At 43.6% G+C, this 14,559-nt stretch overlaps 1 protein-coding gene across 2 annotated transcripts in view; it reads left to right on the forward strand.

Moving 5' to 3' along the window:
- The first annotated feature begins 795 nt into the window (after positions 1-795).
- The window catches only part of FAM124A (family with sequence similarity 124 member A), a 59,555-nt gene continuing 45,791 nt past the window's right edge, over positions 796-14,559 (forward strand). The window contains exons 1-2 of one of the 2 annotated variants that reach the window (XM_024257606.3): positions 796-1,013; positions 9,819-9,850. In XM_024257606.3, the coding sequence (XP_024113374.3) occupies positions 946-1,013; positions 9,819-9,850 (100 nt within the window). In that variant the 5' untranslated portion in view covers positions 796-945. 2 annotated transcript variants of the gene reach the window in all.

Here is a 14,559-nt window from a genome sequence, read left to right on the forward strand (position 1 = left end):
TCAGATTCTCCTTCCGCCTGCCCTGACAACTTGCCTCCCTCTTCACCCTCCTAAGAGGTGAGCCCCTCCAAAAGCGATCATTAACTCACCCTAAGGTTATTCCCTTGCTGCAACAACCCGTGAATTGCAGGTTCATTCAATGCTCTTTAAATTATTTTTAAAGGCTTTTTTTTTTTTTAAGTAGCAAAAGAATGCATGACACCTATTGTAAACTGGAAAGTTGAGGGGGTGGGATGTCACTCAGACGTGTACTGAGAAAGGTGATAATGAATTTGGCGTCAGCAATTCTTCAGAAACTATAAGAAAACATCCAGGTGTTCGGATTGGTCCCAAAAGGGAAACAAATCCTTCTCAGCTTTCACGATGCGCTGAGGTTGGTTTTCTCAGTGCTCCTTCCAGATCAGGAGGTGGGGAACCTCGTGGCAAGCCCTGGGGCTCGGGATTCCCGGACTGTGGGCCTGGGGGAGAGAGGCGGCTCTCGTGTGCACACTCACCCCGCCCCCACAACACACACGCGGTCACGCACCACAGACGGGCACACGCGCTCAGCACAGCCACAGTCGCGTGCAACCAGGAGTGCACAACGCACCCACATCACACCGCATCCACAGACGCACGGGACCTCACACACCTCGGCCACTCACACTCACACGCCCCCCACGCGCTCGCACACGCGCTCGCGCGCACTCCCCGCGCATCGCCGCGCGCACACGCGGGTCCCACCGGACGGCGAGGGGCGGAGCGGGCGCGGGCGCGGGTGCCCAGCCGGGCGCGGCCGGGAGAGGGCGCGGCGCGGGGTTCGCGGCTGGCGCTTGAGTTGTTTGCCGGCTCCCGAGCCGCCAGACGCTCGGAGGGAGCCCGGCCGGCTCGTATTGGGCGGCCGGGAGGGAGGGCGCCCCGGGTCACGACGGCGCCCGCAAGCCGAGCGCGGCCGGGACGTGCACCATGGACCCAAAGGCGGGCGGCGGCGGCGAGGAGGACGACTGCGTGGACTCGGGAGCCGAGACCGGAGGGTGAGCCGCGCCGGGCCGGGCCGCGGGCGGGGGGCGCTCTCCGAGTTGCGCGGCGGCTCCTCCCCGGCCGGGGACCCTCCTGATCCCTGCGACGGGACCGGGGCGCGGGGCTTCTCCTCCTGCCGGATCCCCCGCTCCCTCCTGGGCGGGCCGCGCTGCCCTGGGCAGGGCGGGCCCCACCCGGGGGAAGGAAAGTGGAAGGACTCAAGGTTCATTGCAAGCCCACCCATCCCGTGAGGCGATGCAGAGCGCCAGGCGGATGCAAAGACCCCTTGTCTGCATCGCTAGAGACAGGAGATGCTATTGCACTTGTTTCCTCCTTCCTCGGGGACTTTCCTCCTGTAGCTCCGGAGCCCCCTGGAGTCCGGCCCTGGAGATCAGGAGAGGAGGAAAAGCAGGGTGGGACACCCGCACCTAAAAGTCTTTCCGAAGTCGGCTAGGAGGATGGCGTTTCTCGTTATATGGCTTCATCCTGGGACTTTAATCTGTGCTGCCGAGTCCCCCTCCTCGACTCCTCCAGTCCCGCCGAACTTCCTCACCTCTAAGTGCACCTGTCCCAGCTGGACCCTTGGCCTGTTGTACCGGCGGGGTGGAGATGGTGTTGGGATTAGGATCTAGCTCTGCTTTTTTTTTTTTTTTTTAAACTATTCTTTTCGCTTCAGCGTACTCAAACAATGAGCTCAAACCTTTGGAGACTAATTAGTTAGTTAGTCTCCAAACACAGTTTTCCTGAGCGGAACAAAAGACAAAATGCCTTTTAGGAGATGAATGTCATTATTAAGGCTTCCAGGCTGCCTCTGTCTCTAAAGGACTTTCCTGTGCAGAGTCAGCACCACATCCAGGCCGCGGGTACTGACCCAGGAGGAAAGGGTGTCTTTTCCTATCTGGAGTAATCCTGGGGGAGGGCGGGAGCTGCCCAGACTACAGAAAGCCTCATTCCTGGAAGGTCGGAGAGGTTTTAGACTAATCTCAGGATTTGGCAACCCTGTGAGGGCAGGTAGAGAATCCAGGCCCACGATCGACCCAGAGTTCTAACCCAACCCCAGCAAAGCTCCCCACACGGCCCCTCCTGCCCCACCACTCCTAGCCCAAATGCGGGACTTTACTCCCTAGGGCATTCACCCAGCAATGGGCTTTCTCTGTTATCCAAACTTATTCATAGCTCTCTACAGCACCCAATTATAATCTGGTGGAGTAACCTGATGCTAAATGCCAAACTTCCTTGCTTCTTCCCACTCTTTGTGTAAGTGGCATTTATCAACTTTAATTGAAGATTATTGGCTTTTTTTTTTTTTCTGCCACTAGTTAGCTGGACCATGAATAGAAGAAACAAAGCAAAATTAACCAGCTTATTTGTAGCTGCGTTAAATAAAGCATTCACTAGTCTATTCATTTTCAATTTGCAGAGCTCACCTAAAACTGATATTTTTTTCAAGCGCTCTGCCTTAGAAAAGGGAGAGGAAGTCCTGGACCCAGGGGGTGACATCGCCCCAGGATCTGGACATCAGCATGACAGCTGCCAGGCCTCCTGGGAGGGGCTCCCCACTCCTGCTGACACCAGAGCTTCTATTCTCAGCCTCTGTCACTAAAATGTGTAGTTGTAACAGAACAGAATTGTTTAAAGAATTCTTGGCCGGCCGCGGTATCTCGCGCCTGTAATCCCAGCACTTTGGGAGGCTGAGGTGGGCGGATCTCCTGAGGTCGGGAGTTCAAGACCAGCCTGGCCAAAATGGAGAAACCTCATCCCTACTAAAAAAAAAAAATACAGAATTAGCCGGGCGTTGTGGCGCATGCCTGTAATCCCAGCTACTCGGGAGGCTAAGGCAGAAGAATTGCTTGAACCTGGGAGGTGGAGGTTGCCATGAGCCGAGATCACGCCATTGCACTCCAGCATGGGCAACAAGAGCGAAACTCCGTCTCCAAAAAAAAAGAGGAATTCTTACTGTATCACTAGTATCCTTAAGCTAAAGGTAAAATAGCATGCATTTCAATGTATGCTAATTAGTTTTGTTTTTGCCATATATTCACAGAGCCCTTGAATTTCAGTTATCAAAAAGCTGTTCATTTCCCTACTTTTCCGGAGCTTGCCCCCACCCCTTACCCTATCCAGCTTTCACAGAGATTGTGTAGAAAGCACATAGAAAACAATAAGTGTTTGCTATCGTTAGTATATTTAAAATGCAAATCTGATCATGTCTCTCCCTTTCAAACTTTTATGGCTCTGTTATCTACAAATGCAAAGAATTTAACATGGTCTATATGCCCTGACTCCCGTTATGGAGTTTCCTTCTTCCCTCTCTGGCCTTGTTTCTCAGCAGGTCCTTCTTTGCGCCTTGTATCTAGCCACATCCGACAGGTTTTTCTGTTTCCTCACCTTTGTCAAGCTGCCCTCTTTGCCAGCTCTGCCCTTCCCACCTGACATGCCTGTCTGTCAGGTGAAACTCTACTCTTCTTTCAGGACTCAGCTCAAGTGACACATATGCTAACGCAGTGATCCTTACTTTGGGGTCCATGAATTCCTTCAAGTTGTATGCAAAATGATGTGCTTTGTGAATTTGTATGAGAAGAGAACTTATTTTTTTTTTTTTATCAAATTCTCAAAGTAGCTGGTGATCTATTCCAAACCAAGTTTGGGCAAGGTATGAGACATTTCATTTTCAACACACTGTGTCTGAGGTGTTGCAAGACATCCAGGTAAAGATGATGAATCAGCAGTTGGGTATATTTGTCTGAAACTCAGAAGGGAGGTCTGCACAATGACATTGCATTTGGGTACTAAAAATGGCAATGGAAGCTCTGGGAGAGACTAAATCAACTGAAGGTAATAGCAAGCACTTTCTTAGCATTTAGTATGTGCCACCTACTGTTCTAAGCCTTTATGTATTTCATGGACTCCTCGAATCCTTCAACAACTCTGTGCAGCAGGTGCTCTTTAATACCAGCCTTGAGAAACTACATTTAAATGCCCAGTCAATGAGAATGAGCTGATAAAGGAGCCTGAGAAAGAGTAGACTTGGAGTCAAAGAAAGAAGAATATGAATCATTGAAGCCAAGGGAGGTTTGAGTTTTTGAGAAAGGAAGGAGAGATCAACTATGCTACTGAGAAACTAATGAAGATGAGGAACGCTAAACGTCTTTTTTAAATGGAGATGATGAAGTGAAGGAAGAGTGATATTTCACAGAGGGGTGGTGGAGGTAGGAGCCAGATTAGAGTGGCTCTAGAAGGCAGTAGAATGTGAAGAAAAGGAGACAGGTGGATTCCTTTGTCTGGAAAAAGGAGAGGCAAAAAGAGGCAGTAGCTAAAGGGGAGAGTGGAGTGAAGAAAGATTTCTTAAACATAGGCGCTAATTGAGCAATCAGTGTGATAGAAAGGATTCTATAGAAAGGGAAAGGAGAAGGAGGAGAAAAGATGATAATCTGTAATGTCGCTTTCTTTCTTTCTTCTTTTTTTTTTTTTTTTTTAACAGACAGGTCTCTCTGTCACCCATGCTGGAGTGCATTGGTGGAATCATGGCTCACTGCAACCTGAAATTCCAAGGCTCAAGTAATCCTCCCGCCTCAGCCTCCTGAGGAGCTGGGATTACAGGCCTGCACCACCGACACCATGCCCAGCTAATTTTTTTATTTTTATTTTTATAAACACAAGGTCCTGCTATGTTGCTCAGAAACTGTCTTAAACTCCTGGCTTCAAGCAATCCTTCCACCTTGGCCTCCCAAAGCACTAGGATTATAGGTGTGAGCCACTGCTTCTGGCCCTATAGTGTCAGCATTCTGAAAAAGTGGAGGCAGATGGACTTCAGACCACAGGGGGATGGATGGCTTTAGGTAGGAGGCAGGACATCCCCTCCTGCAATTAGAAGAGCAGGCAAGATGGGGTTTCTCTTTGGTGTAAATACAGCCCTCCACCATCTGAGGAGAATGGAGATTTGAATAGTTGTTTGGGGCAATGTTGAGCGGGTGCCCAGTTGAAATTTGCAATTACGTATTTAAATAAATAACAAGGGGTACGAGTTCCCCTTGTTATTTATTTTCTCGCAGCAATGCTCAACTACCTAGGGTCAGGCAGAGAGAGAGAGAGTGGATAGTTAGGATCATCGAAATTTGGGGTAAGGGGGTGTGAACAAAACAGAAACAAGGGCTGTCAGGGTATTGCTTAAGCTGATTATCCATCCTTTCAGCGGCATGATGGAAGAAACAGTTCTGAGAAACTTTGTGGGTCCCACTGCCGGTGGCCATGTTGGCCACTTTGAAAGTTACAGTCACAAGAGCCAGCCTGCTTGCATTCACATTCTGGCTCCTCCACTTAGGGACTGTGAAACCTTGATCCAGTGACTTAACCTCTCTGCTCTCAGTTTCCTCCTCTGTACAATGGGGATGATGATAGTAGTACCTACCTTCTAGGGTTAGTGTGAGGATTAAATGAGCGTATATATTTAAAGCCCCTAGAACAGTGGCTGTTCAGTGTCTAGAACCCTTAGTATATGATTATTTCTCACCATACTATATTATTACTGTTATGAAGAACACTCCAAATTATAAACTTAGAGTTTTATATAATAAAAATTGTGAACTCAAGACCATATGTTTTTCAAACTCATCACAATAGATCCTCTGTTGCTTTTAAATACCTTAAGTAATGTGATCATTCAGAACATCTGAGAGACTACAGGGCATGCCTCGGTATTCTAATAATTATATTTTACAGATAAGGAAATGGAGACTCAGAGGGCACATGGCTCGTTAGAGGCATGAATTGAAGCCTGGATCTCCAGTGTGCTTCCCACCTAGTGAAGCTGCGTCTCCAGGAGCTGTTTGATCTGTAATTAATTCTTGTTTTCTGCTCAGACATTTTCTTTTGCTTGAAATGCTGCTGCTGCTGTCTCACCCACCTAATACAGACCAAGACTAAAAGCAAACTAGTATTCTTCTGTAGCAATTGATGTCATTTTGAAACTCCCATTTTCCAAAACCACTTGAAAGAAGCCTTGTGCTGTTATGTACTTTCTGTTAGCAAAAACTGGCAAGTTGGCTGCTGATGGTGGTAAACTCTCTTAAGAAACAGACTCCCTTAAATAGAAGGACAGCCAGTTCCTTGTAAACCCAAATAAAAGCCAATGCTTTATAATGACTGTTTCATTATTGATGTCTTCAAGATTTGGCATGTAAGCCACTCTTTTGTACGTGATGGGTTATTTTCATTCAATACTTTGGTCTGGCATTAATGAACTTCCACTTCCATCTCAGCTGTCACTGAGCTTCTGAACCTGTAGGGCCATACCATGCCCTGTTTCTTTGGAGGACCTCCAATTGATACTTCGCTGTGACTTAAGACATAACAAAAAATCAGGGGTCTAGACTTTAAATAGGTGGGTGGAAAAGAATAGGTGGGGTGAATTTTTAAATGGGATAGGTCTTTTAAAAAGACGAAAGGGGAAATGCTGTATAGAAGACCAGATCATTTGTTAGTACTTTGTTATCTTTGTATTCAAGGTGGAGCTAGTTAACACTAAATTTAATTCAGTGAAATGAGGATTAACAGATGAGGTTCATGATGCTCAATAGCTGAGGTTTTACAGAAACATCAAGATCAATTTTACAGGAATGCCAAGATCAATTCTTATGCCATGATTTTCCTGGAAAATAATTTAGGAAGGTATTCTGTATATATGTAGTGTATCATTTGGTAGCTAGGCTGCTGTCTGATAGGGTAAACTGTCTTAAGTATAGAACCTCTATATAATCCCTATATATAATATTGTAATTAATATAGTCAAGGGACTGCATCTAACTTTCTGTTCATTATTGCCACAAATACTAAATAGTATTTGGAAATGTGTCTGTATTTGTCAGGTGTGTGAATGTACATAATTCTTGTATTATTCTGCTCTATATCATGTGTATAAATTTTTCATTCTAAATTCACCTTTCATGCTTCATTCTGGCAGGGTTGAATGTCTTATGCATAGCCAGCTAACTAAATTCTTATGATGTGAGACCAATAAACAGAAATCTCAAGGCAGGTACCCTACTGCTCTTCCTTCTTGCCTAAAAAAAACTTGTCCAGAGTACAGACTTGTCCAGAGTACAGACTTGTCCAGAGAACCCTAATCAAATACCTGGTTGTTCTCTGAAATGGTTTGAATCTATTTATTATGTACAAAATTGTTTCAAGCTTTGTAGTTTGTGTTTCCTAGCAGTATTTCTAGTAAATAAGCTTTTGAGGTTATTTGGAATATATTTTAAGAACTATAAAAGTATTTATACCTCAATTCAGTCTATATTTCCACCCATGATAATTTTTCTAAGGAAAAGAAAATAAATATAAAGCTATATTCATAAATACCTCATTGCCGTGTGTTTTGTAAAGGTGAACAACCAGGAATGATCATTTAGCCAACAAAAAGGTTGAATAAATTATAGTGTATTACTTAATTTAAAATGATAATTACAGGAAATGTGTAGCAGCATGTTATGATGGTATCAAGTGAAAAGAGCAATTCAAAATTGTGTCTCTGTCATTATGGCAACTGTATACAAATTGCATATACTGAGGATCAGAGGCTGGAGAGCAGTGGGAGGCTGTAGGTGACTTTCCGTGTGTTTCTGTTGTGACAGTGGACCAGGGTGAAAGTTGGTCTGCAGAGCTGGGCCATCCGTCACGGAGAGAGGGGTTTGTGTTTTACACTAGCGAGCTTGAATTTCATCCAGAGAGAGACAAGATCAGATTTATCCTTTGCAAAGATTGGCTGCTGTATGTGGAGGGAACTGGAGCAGGATCAACGTGATTGTCAGAAGGCTGACCATTTGGCGGGCCCAACCCGGTGATGCCCTTAGTCTCTAGAAATGTGGAGGGACTCATAGAGGGGCATCAGTTATGCCAGCACCTGTCCTAAGACACTAAAATACTGTTGCACTTTAAGATTCTTGAACTATGTTTCAAGTGTTAATTTCATTCTACATACATATCCATCTGTATGCAGATCTTTAAAATGTATGCATATGTGAATCCCATCTGCTTCAAGAGAATTTGGAAAATCCTAGCTGAAAATACACATTTTAAAGAATAAAAGAAATAGCAATATCACACGTTCTTATTGTGTTGTATTTGAATAGTCATGACATTTCTTTAAAGTCTGTCCATCTTAAGATGATTTTATTGTAATTGAGTTGTTTTCCTGTTGCATCTACCACAGTGGATATTTGCTGAGCAGTCACTAAATTTATATATAATTACATTTCCAAGTATTGTTCTAAAGTTTATGTCCTGAATGGTTCCAGAAAGAATTTAATGCACCAGTACTGGGTTACAAATCCTGGGCTTCAGAACGTTTCTAATCCTTGACCCTCCCCTCTCTGTTGTCTCCCTTAGCCAGTATGTCACCATGTGCTAGCCAGTCAGTCCATTCTGCCTTCGGAGTCCTTCCTCTCCACCCACCCTGCACACTCAACTTCAGTCACTAATCATTGCTCACCTCCTGGTCTCTGTACAGATAGTATCATTTTAATTTCCTAGTCAATAAAATAAAAAATTGAATTATATATATATATATGAATGCAGTTTGTAATATATAAAGGGATATGCAAATGTTGGTAGTTGTTATTCTTTCCAGTTTTAAAATTCATTGATTCCATGACTACTAAAGTATTTCATTTGCAAAAGTGAAAACCACATGTTGTTTTCTTCCATTTTGTTCCTCGACCAATAAATCAGTGCAGCATTTTGAGTGATGTAGGTTATTTTAATCAGTAAGAGGCATGCTGCTTATGATTTTTTTAAAAAGTTTTGCATGTACTTTTTTAAATGTGGCAAGAAGTTCAATGGAGTGAAAATTGGATGATTCAGGAAAAGCAGCAGGAGACTAAGGAGATAAAAGGAACGTATATCTATAAAATTAAACATAATTAAGCAGTTTATTTGCATAACTACGTCCGCTAACTTCCATGGCAGAATAAATCCCTACGTGCTAAAGTGATTAATTTCCTATTGAGAATGACTTTGGGACACTAGGGGAAGAAAATAAATAGCTTCCATATCAAATTTGTTGCCAGAGAGGAAAGTCTTAACAGCTACAGAAGTAGGGCAGAAATTTACTAGAGATTAAGCAGATCCTTGGCCAGAGCCCCACTCTTACGGAGGCTGAATGCCAGCAGCTGATTTCTCAGCATAGAAACTGAAAGGGCGATTTCACCCCAGCCTTAGCCTGCCTTTTCCCTTTCCCTATCACAGCTCACATCCTGTTACTCTAATATCCAGCAGGCTTTCTTCTCAGATGGAACTGAAATCAGTGGAAATATCATTGTGCCTTTGTTTCCTGGTGGTCAGCCCCACCTTGAATGTGGAAACCTTCACAGCTGAGATTCCCTCTCTCCTCGCACTGGGATCCTCTGCTTATGTCAGCAAAGAACGTTTCCCCATGGTGTGGTGCGAACATTTGAAGGGTGCTCATTCGCAGTAACCTTTGGAGTGAATCTGAGTGCTGAATCTGTTGAAAACTTTGGGGCTTCTCCCCAGAAAAATAACCATTCAGAATTTTTGTGAAACCTTTAGATGGCTTCTTCCAAACCTCATCAGAGGAATTTGCAGAACTCACATGAGAGCCCCCAGAATTCTAAAGTTCCTTTAAAGTTTTCTTTCAAATTCAGACGTAACTTTATTTTGCATAAAATGAGCCTTAGCACTACAGTTTTTAATTGGTGACATTTCTTTACCAGTTAAATGCTACTTACCACTGACTGTTTAAAATTCTGGCTTGAATAAGTCATTTGGATAAAGAATTCTACTAACACTGAGGTCTTATGTTTCAGGTCCGACTACAGCCACCTGTCCTCCACAAGCAGTAAGTATCTTTTAAACATCCTTCAGCATTGTCTAACGGTCCCCGGAGAGGTCAGTACCATAGAGGCCATGTGTGTACATGGTTTTATAGTAGGTAAGAATCACCAAAGCATCTTTGCCAAAGAAAGTGGTACAGGATGCTGTAACTCTGGAAGTGGAGGCTTTTGCTGGAGAATCTGATCATACAGAAATTCAGCCTGAAGGATGTAACCCAGGCTTTATCAGCTGCTTGTGGATGCTTCCAGGAGCATCATCTCTGAAGAATCTGAGGTAGCACTTTCATTGAACAAACATCTATCAGATACCTGCTACCCTCAGGCAAACAGAAAGCTCAGAGCACAGTTCCTGGATCCCTGCGGTTGCTCCAGCTCATCTCTTGCAAAATCTCTTCCCTTGCCTGTCTGCATCTGCAGGCAAATATCCTTCCCTCTCCAATGGAGGGAACATCTATCTCTGGCAAAATCCTGCAAAGTGTGTTAACAGTTGGAACAGTTATAGCTAAAGTGGAAAAGTGATAGCTAAATTCCCTAATTATAACCTGCATTGGTTATACATGCCAATACATATGTACCAATACATATGCACATTGATATACATATATATCAGTATGTATAACCGATGTAGGTCATAATTAGGGAATTTAGCTGTTACTTTTCCACTTAAATGTGACTAAAAGAATACAGACATTTTTATCAATCCATCATCCTGTATTTGTAATTCCTGGCTTATAGGTGGTTATTATATGCAGCAAAAAATGATCAGAAATATGTTTACAAAGACACTGGTTATTAAAAACGTGCTTATATTTAATATTAAAGTACAGGTAAATGTACTTATGAGAAATTAGGCCTCATAACTAGAAAGAATTGAGAGTGATTAAGATTACTACATAAATGACCAAAGCCATTCAGATTGATTGAATACTTATTTTAAATTAACAAAGTTATTGTCTTAATATAAAAGCCCTGATTGTTTAAATCAGTAAATACTAAATTGTTTTGCCCTATCTCACTAGCCTGTTAAACTCTGAATTCTAAATAGTTCCCAAATGGAGAGACACTTAATTGGATTATTCTATTTATTGATGTTCTGGCTTAGTTTTCCTTTGCAATAACAGACTGAGCAGATAGTTTTATATCTGGATTTGTAATTTAGTGTCAAATTATATTTCATTATTAGTATAACTGCAATGAGCAATTTCTGGTCAGTCCAGCCAACTGGAGACCCAATGTTGCCCCTTAGTTATTAAGAACCATTAGTAATAATGAGAATAATGCTTCAGAGATTTGCACTCATTCCCCAAAGCTCCTGCATTCCTAAAACCAGAGAAAGCTCAGTTGAACTCTCTCTCTGTGTGCCACTGTTTTCATTCCACTCAGTTTTGCCCAGAGGCTACATTTCTTTTCAGAATGATTTTTCTAAAATACTTTTGTGAAGCCTTAGCTCAATTTGTAGCTCACAAATCAGTCCTCTGGGTCACAACACAACACCTCTATAGTTATCAAAACTGGTAATTTGGTTTGGGATGTTTTCTTCTCCATTATTTTAATTGCAGCCTCTGAGTTGGAATTGCTATTAGTGCAGCTGGGATCAATACCCTGCTATTGCTCTTCCTTTCTACTTTAAATATTTGGTGGTTCCTGCCTCACTCTTCAGTGTTGGGGCCTCTTGGTGAGTGAGTGTGTATATGTGTTTCAGTTAGGAAATGTATTTGACTACAAATAATGGTGGAAAATAATGGTTAAACAAGTAGGGATTAGTTTTCCTCTAACCCTTAAGAAGAAAAAAAAAAAAGTCCAAGGAGGCAGTGCAGGTCTGGTGTAGAAGCTCCTTTTGCCATCTGACTACACCGTGCTCAGCTTTTGGCTTCCTTCCTCAGGCTTGTCTCAGAGTTATAACATGGCTGCCTCCACCCCAGCCATCACATCCTTGTTCCAGGCAGGAAAAAAGAAAGGGGAAGGGCAGAAGGTACCTGCCAGCTGAGCCATCCCCACTTTTTAAGGAATTTTCTCAGAGACTCTACGCAGTAATTTTTATCTCTATTGGCTAGGCCTTGGTCACGTGTTTAACCCTAGTTACAAGGGAGTCTGAAAAATGTTGTTTTCTTTGGTTACATTGTCACATGCTATGGTTCCATTAATGAGGAAGAAGGGGAGAGTGGATACTGGGGTGGGGCAGGTGGGGGGAAGCCAGGAGGGTTGACTGTCCCTGCCTCAGCACCAGCACAGTGCCTGGCCTGCCTCTCCTCCCAGCCAGGAGCATAAATCCTCGCGCCACCCGCTTTCAGGAGAAGGCCCCTTGAGCAGTCAGTGAAGAGTAACATAGTTGACTTTCTGAAAAGATTTGGAAACAATTTTGAAACCTAAAGTCTTAAATTCTTTAAAGTATCAATTTGACAATGCTACAATAAGAAAAAAAAATATTTTCTAAGTAGATTTTTAAAATAATGTTTCCCTACAAACTATATAATCATAGGGGTCTGAGTGGAGAGAAGAGTAGTGACTTTGTTATTTATCCTGAATGATTTAGTTGCAGGGCCTCTCCCAGTCACAGTGGAGACTTGGGGTGGCACTGTCTGTGTCCAGCAGGGTCCTGGGCTGCCCCTGCCCTTCAGCTGCATTGTCCCAGTCCCAGTTTGACATCCTGGGAGCAGCTCCTGCATCTCATTGTCATTCTGCCACTGCTGTCAGCCTCTCTCGACTCAGTGGCTTTTGAATGATTCCTGATTCCTGTTGGGAATTGAGAGTTAATTCTAATCATTCACTATTACAAGGTGGATTTTTCTGCATCTGCAAGTGGTTCTTACTCAACATTCACATGATGCTGCTTTACCCATTTGTTCCTGAGTTCACAGGCACAGAAATGCTTCTTTGGGGTGAGCTAGCAAGAGCATCGACCTTGTTGCCTATTTGTCCACAGCTGAGTTTTCATTACTAGGGATTGTAGTGAGACCTTCCTCCAGAGAGCACCATTCTATTTAGTTGTCTTTTTCCTCAAAATGCAGGGGGCTACTTCCTCATGCCAGCTGCCCTCATGGGAGAAAAAGAAAAGTTATCACTAAGCGAAAGGTGTAAGAGTGGTGGCGTGGTTAGGTGTCCTGAGTTCTAGTCCCAGTTCCACCATGAATTAGCCACATGCTCTTGGGTCATTCACCCTCTCTGGGCCTTCGTTTCCTCCTCTGTAAATAAGACGATTGGGCTGGAGAGCCTTTAAAGGCCCTTCCAGAAGCTCTAGGAGGCTGAGATATGAATGTCCAAGAAACTCCTCTACAAAGAGATGGAAGGAAGGAGGAGGAAAGAAAGAAGCAGGGAAGTACTGAGGCACTTACACCTTTTCTCTTTGCTCTCTTTTTGACCCAGAATAAAAATCTGGAGGCCTGGGCATCCTCTCTCATGGCCTGTAATGTAAATCCTAAAGCAAGGGCCGGCCAGAATCAACCTGAGCTTCTCTGCACTGTGAGCTGCCTGTAAGTCGGTCACAGTAGACAGACTGTGGTGAAAGGCAGCAGCTGCTTTTTGTCCCCCTCCCCTCACAGAACTGCACAGGTCTAGGGTAGGGGCAGGCATGTGGACTGCTTGGCATCGTCCTCTTTTCCTCCACCTCACAGATCATGGAACTGCACTTCGCTGACTTGTCCTCTATCCGTGTCCAGATCTGGGGGGCGTGACCGGGGGGCTTCTTTAATGGACGGTTTGGTTTTGTCTGGGTGAATTTTTTCCAGTTGCAACTGGTTCATTTGCCTTTTTCAGATTAACAAGGAAGACAGGATTTTTATTTTTATTTTTTTCAGTGTTTTCTGAAAGGCTGAACACACTGTTGGCACTCAGGAGATCTCAATAAATAATAATGCTTGCTATGGAAGATTAATTTTTACTTCCAGAATCCTGTTTTTCCAGAAATCTAGTGAGATCATCAAGCCACTATGTACAATTTACATTTTTATGCGGTTTAAATAAAGGGGGTAAATTATTTATAAACAGGAGAAAAGAAAAACAATAATTATGCCGGAAAAAAATCAACTCTGCCACGTAATGCTAATGAAATTTGCATCATGTGTGATTGAATATTTCCATTCAAATTAAGATTATAATCATACTTAGAGAATTACTCTTAGAAGGTATTAGGAACTTAAAAATTATATTTTTAGGAAAATATGACATTTTTTGAGGATATCTAGCCCCAGAATAAGCCAATAGGAAGTAGTCAAAGAATTAACTAGTCCTATTTGAGGCTGTTCTGAAGGAACCTTCTCTATTTTCTCTCCTAATTTTGCCTCTAAAACTGTTCCTCCTCAAAACTCAGGATAGTCATGAACTCTTTATCTGGCACCTTAGGAACTGCCAGCGATGGCAGGAATGCCTTGTAGACAGCAGAAAGCACAAATGGTAAAAGATTGGGTGAAGTGATAGAGGGCTTCTCCTAGCCCCTTGACAGTTCCCTGAGGAATTCTCTGTGGCTGTGGAAGTCAGGGAGAAAAGGCCACAAACAGTGTGCTCTGCTGATTTGAGCCTGGGAACATGTACTGAGCCGTGCAAAAAGGCATACCTGATGGGTGGCTGTGAGTCACTGAAACTGTTTTTCAACCTCATGGGGCTTCAGATTCCTGCCCTCTTCCATTTTGGCCCTACCTTCTTTTTCCAGCTTCCTGCTCTGTCCCCCCAGTAACTCAGATAGCCTCCCTTCCTGTCGACATCCTCCCTGCTGCTTTCC

This window comes from Pongo abelii, chromosome 14, assembly GCF_028885655.2.
Source record: "Pongo abelii isolate AG06213 chromosome 14, NHGRI_mPonAbe1-v2.0_pri, whole genome shotgun sequence".
NCBI classification, from domain to species: Eukaryota; Metazoa; Chordata; class Mammalia; order Primates; family Hominidae; genus Pongo; species Pongo abelii.